General features: G+C 36.6%; 1 protein-coding gene and 1 long non-coding RNA gene across 6 annotated transcripts in view; one reads left to right on the plus strand and one right to left on the minus strand.

Moving 5' to 3' along the window:
* Window positions 1–26: 26 nt before the first annotated feature.
* LOC123280389 (uncharacterized) overlaps window positions 27–13,374 on the plus strand; it is a 40,196-nt gene continuing 26,848 nt past the window's right edge. Inside the window, exons 1-2 of one of the 2 annotated variants that reach the window (XR_006519246.2) lie at window positions 27–210; window positions 5,284–5,398. This is a non-coding gene — a long non-coding RNA (uncharacterized lncRNA). Of the gene's footprint in view, window positions 2,108–5,283; window positions 5,399–13,374 lie in introns of both variants that reach the window. The other variant, XR_011497791.1, reaches the window with a different exon arrangement.
* USP45 (ubiquitin specific peptidase 45) overlaps window positions 6,321–13,374 on the minus strand; it is a 65,823-nt gene continuing 58,769 nt past the window's right edge. For 3 of the 4 annotated variants that reach the window (XM_044757371.2, XM_044757370.2, XM_070496489.1), the window contains 2 exons: window positions 10,692–10,845; window positions 6,321–10,083 (listed from right to left, as the gene is read on the minus strand). In XM_044757371.2, the coding sequence (XP_044613306.1) occupies window positions 9,953–10,083; window positions 10,692–10,845 (285 nt within the window). In that variant the 3' untranslated portion in view covers window positions 6,321–9,952. Of the gene's footprint in view, window positions 10,084–10,686; window positions 10,846–13,374 lie in introns of those variants that run through there. The other variant, XM_044757372.2, reaches the window with a different exon arrangement.

A 13,374-nucleotide genomic window follows, 5' to 3' on the forward strand; every position in this document is an offset into this window, starting at 1 on the left:
GGTTAACGTCTTTCCACGCCATGTTTGTTATGGGCAAACCCACCTCCACTTTGTAGTGACCACCAAGCGAGTGTCTGAACATTCCTGTACTTTACGTCTTGCTGCCAGCGCTATGCCCGACCCAGTTTCATCTTTACAGCGGGCAGAAAGCCAAGAGCTTAAGTGTTCTGTACCCAGCGCCCTCCAGGCGTGATCCTCCTGCAAGGGGAGGTATGTTCTTCCCTAAGAATGCTTTCGGAAAAAGCGGGCTGAGTTCGCGGCGCTACTTTCAGACTATGGAGGGGCCCATGGGTCAAACGGAACCAACTCTGGCGGGCGCTCGGTGCGCCCGCAGCGGCAGTTCAGGCAAACTAGAGTCTCTGGTGGGAAGGTCTGGAAGGTTGCAGGCTGCGTCTCCCTGAGCGCCGCGCTGGGCTCCGCTTCGGGAGACCGGACGTCAGGCAGGCGGCAAGTCTAGATGGCAGTGATAGCGGAGACCTTAGCTGACCCGGCAGCTGTCGCTCTTTGTTAACCTCAAAACATCGCGCCCCCTTCAGGGAACACTTGCTCAGCTGTACCTCACCCCGCCAGTCCCGGTATTTCGTTCTTTCCCGTGACCTTTAGGGAAAAGTGGCGGGTAAGTTCAGTTCCCGTCCGGCTGCTCCTTTTCTCAACTGCAAGATGGCCTCCCGAAAGGATCTAGGCAATGCAATTCTTCGAGTAGAATACTTGGATTCCACGGTGTTTTAATATGAACCGGGTTCAAGTATTAAAAGTATCGATTTCCAGGCTAAGAGCTACAAGTTACAAGGAAAACAACAATGCTCCAAAGATACACTATTTATTTCTCAACTAAATCTTGGAAAGTGCCCTTCTAGAGAGTAACATGAAACTTTTGCGTGACTGAAGAAAGAATACACCAAGTATCTAAATTATTTACTTGGGGATTGTGCAAAGCAAGTAGCAAGTTATAGTAGAAATACAACAGTAAGAGTATAGCTAGATGGATAAAGAAGATAAATACAAATAGATGTGAGAAGATAGATGCCGTTTGCATGAAATTAAATCTTCCTTGAAAAAACACTTAAAACACATACTTCTGCATCAGCATTAGAGGAAAGTCCTCAATAGCTGAAGTTCGGCGGGGCGTCAAATCCAAGTGGCCCTCGAAATAAAACTTCCTCTTGGGAGAAATGTTCACCAACTGCACCCGGCAACACCATGACGTGATTGCATGAAGCACCTACTGGAGGCAGAGGAAAGTTCCGTTCCTTTGACCCTTTCCCTCATTTCTATTCAGCACCAAAAAAGACTGCACAACAGTGTAATATGATTTTTTAGATCACTTTATGGAACAAAAATTAGAAGGACATATATACCACATGTTATCAGTGGTTATCTCGGATTTTGCTTCGTGATTTTCTTCGTTTTCCAAGTTTTTTGCATAGGGCCTGATTTTCAAGTTTATTTCTCTGAACAACAGTCTGATCAGAGAAACATTCTGTTTTCTCTGTGAAACCTGATTACCTCAGTGAAACTTGCATATGTTCCTACTTCCTATAATCATCTTGTAATCATTTGCTTTTTTCCCCCCCGTAAAGTTGAAGCAATTTTTTGGTAGGGTTTTTTTTCCTGGTCTCTGCTCTCCGACTGGCCAGCAAACTGCGTAGCACACGGAAATTTTTGCGTTCATCAAACAATTGAGTTAATATTTTGAACAATAATGACCCCAGTAGAGGCCAGTCATTTTGGAACCCTGTTGCCAAATGGAGAGAATTATTAAATGCCTCACGTTTTGTTCCTTGTGCCAGTTTAACGAGACAATCTCAGCAATCACTGTTTGCCAGGCCAGGAAACGAGTTATACAGTCCCATTTCCCTTTCCATCACCACTGTCGTCTAGGATTTCCCTGAACATTATGACATGAAGGAGACAACAGGCATGTATACTATTTCAACAACAAACTTTCATAGAACGTGTCATTGTGGCTGAGTGTCTTTTTGAGCAGCTGTCCTGCACATGATCTGCTACAGTCTGGTCATCCTGCTCCTTGATCCGAAAGTGCTGTAGCAGCCAGCATCTTGCCAGTCTTGGCAGTCTGCTGCTTATAACTAACAATCGGGACTCTGTAAGTTAAATTTTTTATTAAATTCCCCTGTTTGCAGAGTGTTTGAAGTAGAAAATTCATGGAGAGGATCTGTTCAAGTTAGTACTTTGTATTATTATGGAAACATTATCCTCAAGGTAAAATGGAAAAAAGTTAAATGAAATGTGGAAAAGATACTGAATTAGGAAGTATGCTTCTCAAGATGTGAAACTTTACAGTGTTATTAAGTTCCATATCATATCGCCTTAAAATTTAAGAATAAAAATTATTTAAAACTGTGGTATATACAGTAGAATATTACTCAGCCTTAAAAATGAAATTCCGATACATGCTACAACATGAACCTTGAGAAGATTATGCTAAGTAAAAAAAGACAGACACAAAAGGACCGATACTGTATAATTTCACTTATATGAGGTACCTAGGATAGGCAAATTTATAAAGACAGAAAATAGAATGCAGTTGCTGGGGGTTGGAGGAAAAAGGGGGATGGGGAAATATTTAATGGGTACAGAGTTTCTGTTTGGGATGAGGAAAGAGTTCTAGAAATGAATGGTGATCTTTGTACAACATTGTGAATGTACTTAATGCCACGGAATTTGTACACCTAAAAATGATTATAATGGTAAATTTTATGTTATATATTTTACCACAATCAAAATACAATGGAGGCTAAAAAATTATTTAAAGCTAATATGCTACAAGTTATTATAAATTACAACTCTTTTAATTCTTAAGTAATATTGTTACTTAAGCATCTCCTAGTGGGTAGCAAGAGTATATAATGAAGTATAAGAAGGATATAAAATAACAATTACTTCAGTTATTGAACAGTGGACCAAACTAGTCTTTATGCAGGTAATGGCCATTTAGGCCAGATTGGAGAAAGTAAGGTAAACCTAGTGTGTTCACTACCAGCATATTCTTACCTAAAGTCTTTCATGATTCAAACTACTGTTTCTGTACTTAATTCATGTGTGTGATGTAGCAGACATGATTCCTGTTCACCAATATCTGATTCTCCACCAACTTAGAGCACACAGAAGATGGTATTTGTAAGCCCCCTTAAAGTTAGGGAAGACTTTGTGAATTAGTTCTAGCCAATGGGCTGTGGGTTAAGTGATGACTGTCATTTCTGGACCTAAACTTACAAGACCTGATGCACTGTCCCATCGACCAAGAAGGCCATATGTTTCAATAATGCAGCTACAGACTGGTAAATTCTCTGTCAGCCTGGATCACTGAGTTGTTTCATGGGAAAGAGTGGCCAGAAAGAGCCCCAAATCAGCAAAAGACATTGCAATGATCACAAGGTAAGCTGCTGAGATTCAAGAGTCATTTGTTAATACAGCATAAGCCTAACCTATCCTGACAAATACAGATAGTGGTAATGGGAGTTGGGTGCTGCTCAAAGAACCTAAAATGTGTGGTATTAGCTTAGAGGTTGGTTCACACACATAGAAAACTAACACTGGAGGCTAGAAACATGGCACTTCACATTATGCAGTGGCAAAACATTTGATGTATCACCCACGAAAACCTGGAGGCAGAAAATGTACCTTGAATTTCGAACTAGGAGAAGAGGTTGAAAAATAAGACACTGCGTGTTGTGTGCCTAATGGATGCATTTGGCAAGATATTACAAGAAAGAATGGAGCTCAGAAAGGAACGGTTGATTTGTAAAAGCTGAAATGAGGGAACAGAGGTGACCAGAAAGTCTGAGACTCACATAGTTCTGTTTTTCAAATCCAAGCAATAGGAGATAAACTTGAGAAAGCCTTTAAGTGACAAAGAATCATTAAAACTCAGACTTGCAGCAAAGATCATAACTAAGGGAGTAGACTTCATACTTACTTTGGAAAACTTTTCAATAGATAAATTAAGGATGTGGAACCTTTAATTTCCTCGCTTGGGAAAAAAATGCCTGAGAATAAAAATGTGGTTAAGAAGATTGCTCTATCATCAAAGCTTATAGACAGAAAGTACCTGCCATAAAGTCAGGAGAGAGGTGTGAAAGTAGGAAATCAAAGAAATATAGCGAACCCAAGAACTACCTATCTCAAAAAAGTGGTATGGTTACTAGCATGTAAATTTGACTTGAAACAGATAAGAAGCCTACTAAGTTTTTAAGAGTTGTACTGAAAAAGAAACCATAAATCTTGCCTAAAGGAACTTGTAATTATTCCATACTTTAAAAAGAATCAACTTCAGTGCCCAATTATCTAGGAAACAGACTGGAAAAAAAAGCTGTGCAGGGCCCAGCCTAGTGGTGTAGCAGTTAAGTTCGCGCACTCGCTTCAGCTGCCTGGGGTTCGCCGTTTGGATCCCAGGCGCAGACCTATGCATCGCTTATCAGGCCATTCTGTGGCAGGCCTCCCACGTGTAAAACAGAGGAAGATGGGCACGGATGTTCGCTCAGGGCCAATCTTCCTCAGCAAGAGGCGGAGGATTGGTGGCAGATGTTAGCTCAGAGCTAATCTTTCTCGGGGGATGGGGTGTGGGGGGGGAAGCTGTGCAACTCCCAAGGATAGCATATTTCTCAACAGCCACTCAGATGTAGACAAGGAAGATAATAATAATAAAAGATCTTTCCAGAGGGTGGAGTCTGGGTCACAGAGAACAGTGGAGAAGGGAATTCTTACAGAAGAGAAAAAAGGTCAAACTAGGCACATTCCCCATGCCCAGGGTAAGAGACCCTGACAATATCTCCATTTTTCTCCCGCTTTCTGGAGGACAATGTTTATCATGGTTATGGTTCCACTGGTTCCACCATGGTATGTTAAGTGTGTGGAAAACAGAACACATCCTTTTGGTTCCTGGGAGCAATATCCAGACCTGACATAGCACTTCCAAAGAGCCTGGTCTTAAAGAATAAAACTTTGCCTGGATGGGACTTTGGAGCCGAATCCCTTGAAAAGGGAGTCACTATGTTCCATGTGTAGAAGAGAGAGAGAGCCGAGTATTTGCTGACCCGAGGGTAGATTGTGAGAAATTTCTAGTGCACTCACATATCTCATTCTCTTTTTTCTTCTGAGCCCATGGGACACTTACTCTTTCCTATCCATCCTACCCATCCCTCACTGCAAGTAGGCAGGGCCAGATGACTACTTTTGGCCAATGGGTCATGGGTGACACATCCAAGATGAAGAATTTAATTGTTGGTGCAGACCTTTTATTGCTCTCTTCCTCTGCCACAGTGAGGAGGCCTGGTGTTGAAATGATAGAGCCACAAGACAATCAGCCTGGATTACAAAGTCACCAGTTGGAAAACAGTTGCCTCTGCAGACTACCCGGACTCACAGTGGACTCTGGGTGAGCAAGAAATAAACTGTTAAGTCATTGGGATGTGGAGTTATTTGTTACTGCAGAAAGACCCAGCCTATTCTAATACATATGGGAATACACACATTTTGGATATTTCTGCTTGAGTGCAATTTTAAAAAGGTGTGAAAATGGCTTTGGGGGTCCATGAACCTCTGAACTTACATACAAAAATCTGGGGCATATATTTTTCTGAGAAGATACAAATGTCAAGATTTCCCTTCCCAGCCTCTATATTGCCATTAGCAGGTTGAAGAGAGGGCCCCAGAATTAAAACTTTCCTCTTTCCCCAACACTCATAGCTTCCCTTTGGGACTATCAGGATTAATATCATGACACCTTTTATCCCTAGAACATCCCTCATCCCCGGACCTTAATTCCTATATGGCTCTGTGGGTTATGTTCCTTGATTTCTCTCCATATCATTTACCATTTGATACATCTTTTCCTTACTCTTCACTTCTTAGAATGTCTATTTCCTCACTTCTTAAAGAGATTTCTGTCTTCAGTGCTGTATCCCCAATGCTTACCTACCTACACAGCAGGTATTCAATAAATACTTATCACATTATTGAACAAATGAAACATGGTCTATAACTTTAATCATAACCTCAAGGAGCTTCATGATCCAAAAGAGGGTAAATAGAAACAAACAGGTAAACAAAATATTTCCTAATAAATTATCCTGCCTAAATAACTAGAACATTTTGAGACACATCTGAAAGGATGAAGACACATCCTTCGTAGATACTGAAATCTGAGTGAAAGTGGCCCATAATAAGATTTTTGTTCTGAAATAATGAATTTCTAAAATATGAAGGATATTTTGAATATAGCTAAGTAAACAAATACAGTGTTGATAGATGAAATATTCTGTTAATAATGTGCATTGCAAAAACTCCAGGACCAGTGCTGAAACATAAATAAGAATTTAATATTTATTATGCATGTTTATACAGTAATATCAAAATAATGCTCAATAAGTTACATAGCTATTTTCTAAAAACACTGCAATAAAAAGTAAAGATAAAACAGTAGGAATGATAACCAATGTTACTCAAAATTAAAAATATAGTCATCTATCTTTTAAACAGATTTGATGATTTCTACATGGACCAAAACATTTTAAATATCTAAAAATAGTCTTTCTTAATATTCTAGATATATATAAAGGCTTTATTTTATTGCACATAACATATTTGGTTTAGGCTTATTTGATCAGCTAACATGCAAATAAATTATGAATATGAATTTAAGAAGAGTAGGCAGGATATTCTTTTGTACTACAAAAATTATATGAAGTTGAAACATTTCACAGCTTAATTTTGAGAAAATTTTTTCAGTTATTGTATAAAATCACTGGCTAAAATCATCACACATGCAAGCTAAGAGCTTTTAAATATATTATAGTAAAATAGTTCTGTTGGCACATTTAAAACAAGAAAACAAGTATCAACTGCTCTTAGAACTGACAGCAAGAACCATTCTCCTTGGCCTCCCAAAAAGGTGGTATTCACATCAGTTTTAAAGACATTAAATGACAAAATCTTAAACATAGACATACATTGGATATGTCAAAAATATTCACATAATTGGCACATAATAAAAATTTTACCATTTTAAATATGGAAAAACTAGGAAACTGGGGTTAGACATACCCTGTAAACCAGTTTCTAAATAAAGCTAGAGAAACTTCTCTGTTTTACTTCTTAAATTCATTTGGCTAAACACTATGTAGTTGTTTTGAGGATCTGTAAACATTCTCATCTGTTCATCCTGTTTCCTGAGGTCATCTGGAAACTACTGTTATTACAGTAGCTTCACAATTTAGTACCCCTGCAAATGTGCTTTGGAAATAGTCAAAAACAAAAATTTAAATGCAGACCATGTGTAACTTAACATGCTTTCTCTATTGTAATAGAGAAAGCTATCTTAGGAAACTCTTAGGCATCCAAAAAATCAAATTTATTCCATTACCAGAAGACATGGAAAAGCATTCATAAACTCTAGGCCATAAAAAAACCAGATTTCAGAATTAGCTCATTTAACATTGTGGAAATGAAAATAAAAGTATCTTATTTGCATGTTACTTCTGGTATAATGTCTAAAACTTATATAGGCCTCTCCATTTTAAAACATGTTAAAATAATGTCAGCATAGTGCCTGACCCTTAGCAGGTATTCAATAAATATAGACTTAATGAGAAAATGTGAAGTTGAGCATAAAAACTACTGCAGTCCTTGAGCACTGAGGTAATGATCTGGAGCTACAATGTGTCACTCACTCAACAAAAAATCACTCTTAACTGGTACTCAGAATAAAGCTTAAAAGATGTCCTATTTGATAACTATAGCACTGGTGCCTTTCCTGGCATCTGATCAGTGAAAAGAGGACCTAGGCACTTTCCTTGATTCTTGCCCTCACTATCACTCGCCGTCTCTGACTATAACTGTGTAAAGCATAAGCCAAGAGGCAACAGAAAAGAATGCTCTTGTTTCTTTCCCTTCCTTTTTTCTTCCCTTCCCTCTTTCTCTTTCTCTCTTTCTTTCTTTCATCTATCTATTAATGAAACAAGAAGCAGGTGACCATCCAGTGGAAAGTGCATGCCTTTTAATAGTATCTTATCTAGGAGAGAAATGAGGTGACGTAATATTTACAGTTGTGAGAGGGGACGGTAATTGTCATTACCAAGAAGTCTGACTTGAATAAAGAGATTTAACTAGTATTTTTCAAAAAGATTCACTGCTCTGGTACTGAAAATTTCAGTGTTAATAGATTACAATTAAAACTTTAAATTACCTTTCACAGGACAAAACCTGAGTTTGCAGATTAACTTACACAGATATGTGTCTCCATCATTTCACTGTTAAAAATCAAGAAAAATACTACTATTGAAATTTCAACAGCTTAAAAACAGAATTTGTGCAATGATATTTTTAAGCTCTGCATTTTGTATGTTATTACCTTTTTTAACATTCATCACAATTCCATTTATTCACATATCAAAAGGCAGCACTGGTAACCTTGAAAATGTTGTATATACATGTGTGTTAAGAAGGTTAAATATTTCCACACATTGTCTTCAGCCACGCTTCTTACCCTTCCTTCCCCAGAGAATGAACTGGGACTAGGCACGTAGCCAGTATCTGCCTTTAGTGTCTTTAGTTGGCACTAATGATTAGGATGCTTGAACCTTGCAGTTACATGTTTTGATTCAATAATGTGACACTGAAGTAGCCATTATTTTTTTTAAATTTAAGCCTAAGTAGTAGTAATATTTTCATGCCAAGTTTTGGCAGCTTAATAATTTGTATTCTAGCAGTAAAAGATATCATATTTTTGCTAGTATTTAATTCTTTAAAAAGAAAATCAGAAATGCCAACTTTATGCCCCTAAAATAAAATCTAAACTCACTTGAACTTATTAATACTGCTTGATGAAGACAAAGAAAAAGTGATCTCAAAACCCCGAAAACATGATTAACATTTACTGACCTACTGAACTAGAAAATGTATTATCTTTCCCTGTTAAGTATAATTAGAATATAATTCTATAACATTTACAAATATAATTTGGTAATTTATATCTCAAAATACCCTATGGTCCCATAGGGATGAACAACTTCTACTTACCAATTCTGCATGTTACAATTCTCTATCACTATATTTTGACCTTGGCTAATCATTTGCAAATTATCCTCAACTCCACCAAGAATAGGCTGTAAATAATATGTTGATGAAGTATTTCAATATTTTTCTAGTTCTCAAAACCTCAAAGCAATAAGCTAATCAATATAATATTTGTAAACCTGTATTACTGAAGTTACAGTGGTGTCTTTTTATATGGTTGAATCATACAAAACAAGACAAGGTCACTATGCCAATTGTGTAAATACATGTTATAGCAATGTTTCCCACACAGCAGTGCACGTCTACCACTGGATAGCCCTGAGATGATTTTTTAAGTGGAGTGCTACATAGATGAACAATTTATTTTTAATACTTATATATTTATTAGAAAAAATATAACTAGCAGATAAAATGTGGAATATACTCAAAACAAGCCTATGGTTAAAAAAATAAGGCTAAAAAATAAGGTTAAAAACAATAAGTAAACAATGGCACAGGAGGTATACATACATGTATATGAGATCAGAAAGGTGGTATGTGACTCACGTTTGGGAAACACTGTTTTAAGGAACCATTTGATTTAGTCAGCATCATTTCTGAATGCTTGTAATAATAAGCCACATCATAAAAGAATTTCCTCTACTGCTGTAAATTCTAGTTTTCCCAGGGATAAATAATTTTTTAAAAACATGTGTTTACATTTAGTTTAAGAATATACATTTGAAAGCACTCAGTAAATTTAATTTACTTTAAAAGCATTTACCAAAATGGTAAAAATGTTCAGGAGCATTTGAGGGACATGCTATTCCTACAGAAGAGAAAAGACTACGAAGGCACATTGCATATTATGGTTACCATTGCAGCATTTAAATAAAAGTGATCTAAATAATCATTACCATGAATAATTAACAAATCATTATAATATTCTTTCATAAAAAAGAAGGTAGGCTTGTGCACTAAGTGCTCTTGATTCTGGAACCACCTGCACATAAGTATCACTAACATGGACCCACTGGCCTGCCGACTCACTATCAGGTTCTTTCAAACCTAACAAAACAGAAAGAAGTAAAATTTTATAAGTATGTTCTTAAACAACATATTCATCACAAACTATATTTATCTAGTGCCAGATGTTATTGTATAAGTCTGTTTCTTCTTGGGTTAAACACCTACCTAAATGAACTAATCTTTCAAAGCATTAGTACTAGTATCATTTTACTTTAAATATCTAGTGAAAAATTAGATAGCCTTGTAAATATTTGTTCAAGGAAAAGAATCATTTTCACTAAAAGAAAAGGAAAAAATAAAGTTAGTTTGCTAGTCTATAAGCAAAGTCAGCAAATTTTCAACTCCAAGTCTATTCTGAGGACCTGGTATATCTTCAAAAACTTTTGGTATTGGTAAATAAAATGCTACTCCACTGCAATAAACAAGGACTTAATATCTTGAAAAACTGTGTGTCACTTCACATCACCTAGAAGGGACAGTCTTATGATATTTAAGATTCTCTGAGATGACCTAAGTACTCTTAAAGGTATTTCTCACTTGACATCAACAAGTGAATCCACTTGAGGTATCCATGAAATAATTTACCTCTTCCAGAAAAGGAAGAATAAATTCGTTTTTAAAAATAAAACAAAATTAGGATGGCATACCAGGTACATTTCTCTTCCCAGTGATATGTTCCAATAATCTCCTGGAGGGTGTCCTCACTTTCACGTAAGCGGTGTAGTGGCCTCCTCTCATCGAGCCGCTATGTTCCACTACACCATAGAGACCATAGAGAACTTTATCTCCCACATTTACATTCTTTGAGACAAAGAAAAAACCCAAATTAGTAACATTGAGTGAAATACTATTGTAAGGAAAATTAAGTCAAATGTACATCCTGCTTAAAATAACAGAAATGCATATTCAAACTACACTGAGATACTCTTCCAATGTATTGGACTGGGAAAATGCAAAAGCTTCACAGTGTTCTCTTGGCTGGGCTGTGGGGAAAAGAGTACTCATATACATTGCATGTGGGAATGCAAAGGGGCGTAGCCCCTGTGGAGGGATATCTCATGTTATCTAGCTAAGTCATATATGTATTACCCTTAGATTTATCAATCCTGTTTCTAGGAGTCTATCTCACAGGTATATGAACAAAATGTAAAAAGACATGCACCACACAGTACTAATTGTAGAATTATTTATAATATCAAAAAACTGGAATAGACCCAAATGTTCATAAACTGAGGACTGGTTGAATAAACTCTGAAACATCCATATAACAGAGTATTATACTGCTTGAAAAATGGAGAGCTTCTAAATACTGCTATGAAATAATCTCCAGGATATAATGTTAAGAATAAGATAGAAAAAAGGGTAGGCATTGGAAGCTATGATTATTTAAGAGGGGAGATGTATATATACATACCTGTCTGCTTATATTTTAAAAAATAACAGAAGAAACCAGTTTTTTTAAAAGGTTATTTAGAAGGAGAGAGAAAAACAGAATGGATATGGAGAAAAGCTACACTTGTCTGAATTTATCTTGTATTGTACATTTGATACATAAAATATGTAGTTCCAAACTCAAATGTAAGTGTTAAACAAAATTTTAAAAATTTACATTTAAAATTTAACCCAGGAGCCCAACTGATGAGGCTTTCAATTGCCAACTATGGACCCATTAGACTGATATATTAAGAGCATGAATAAAAAGAAAAGTGTAATAAATTGAAACATATCTAATGTGTTTAAATCCATGAATTCATAATGATAAATTAATTGATCAGAGTTTGAGGATGCTAGTGAATTAATTCATTATTCTTAAAACTGGTTTAAAAGGGAGGCAGGGAAAGCATAGAGCATTTATTCCACCTTTTCTATAAGAACTATATACCATAAGATAACTAAATAGATGAAAGGAATTTCTCTTTATGTAGAAATATTCTAGCTAAAAAATGAAGAAGGAATGACAGGGATAGAATATCATTACCCTGTAATTCTTAATGAACTCACAGATCTCGCATTGAGTACCACTGGTGGCTAATATCACAAAAAGATAATTGGCATTATATGGCACCTGATGAAAGAACAGAACAGTCCCTATGAAACAGCCTTACCAGGAGAAAAAAAAAAAAAAAAAGGAATACCAAACCTGAATCTCTTCAAGCCTCTCTAGATCCAACTACCTATTTGTAGGAAATAAACAGGATAGAGGAAAAATCACCAAAATCTAAACTATGGGAAACTACCAGAAAGATGACCCAGTTTCTTCAACAAATAAACTGCAAAGGGGGAGAGATGGGAGAGGGGAACCATATATTAAAGGAGACATTGTCCAATCATAATGTATAGCCCTTACTTGGATATTAATTCATTTTAAAAACTTCATTTATGAGACAATTGGAAATACATAAACTAGATGATATGAAGGAATTCTTAATTTTTTTAGTGTGAAAGTGGTATTGTGGTTATATTAAAAAAAAGGAGGGGAGCGATTCTTATCTTTTAGAGATTCACAGAGAAATATTTATGAATGAAACGATGTCCGATATTTGTTTCAAAGTAATATGGGAGGAGGAAGTAGATGAGCATGTGGATGGCGCAGAACTGGCCATGTATCTAAGGTTTTAGGGCTAGGTGATGGGTGAAGGGTATCATTGCACTGGTCTACTTTTCTGTATGTTGGAAATTCTCCATAATACATAATTTAAAAAATATGTTTTCATAAATTTAATACAGAGCTTGTTAAATTACATTTTGTTTACCACAATATCAAATTATATGAATACTGAGTATTAACAATTGACAGATATTGCTGGTATTCCACAGCAGATGAACTGGATTCACTGACAAATTGCATTTAAGTTTTTCTGGGTTTTTTTTTTTCTGAGGCAGATCCACTCTGAGCTAATATCTGTTGCCAATCTTCCTCTTTCTGCTTGAGGAAGATTCGCCCTGAGCTACCATCTGTGCCAGTCTTCCTCTATTTTGTATGTGGGTTGCCACCACAGCATGGCCACCAACCAGGGGTGAAGGTCCAGGCCCTGGGTCCCAAATTAGGATGCCAAAGTGGAGCACAGTAATCTAACCACCAGGCCACAGGGTCAGCCCTGGATTTAAGATATTTTTGTTTTGACTGATCAATGGATTGAAAATACTAAGTTCAATAAGCATTCTATTAATACCACAAAACCCAGACTGCTAACAAGGAATCATGAACAGGACAATATGTTATCCCATAACTGTTTGGTTCTCTCAAGAAGGACAAGGTCATTGATTTCACCCACACAGTTCTTACATGTAAGTATAAGCAATTATAAACCAGTCTGCTTTCTATACCTA

The sequence above is a fragment of the Equus asinus genome, chromosome 24 (genome assembly GCF_041296235.1).
Source record: "Equus asinus isolate D_3611 breed Donkey chromosome 24, EquAss-T2T_v2, whole genome shotgun sequence".
Taxonomy (NCBI): domain Eukaryota; kingdom Metazoa; phylum Chordata; class Mammalia; order Perissodactyla; family Equidae; genus Equus; species Equus asinus.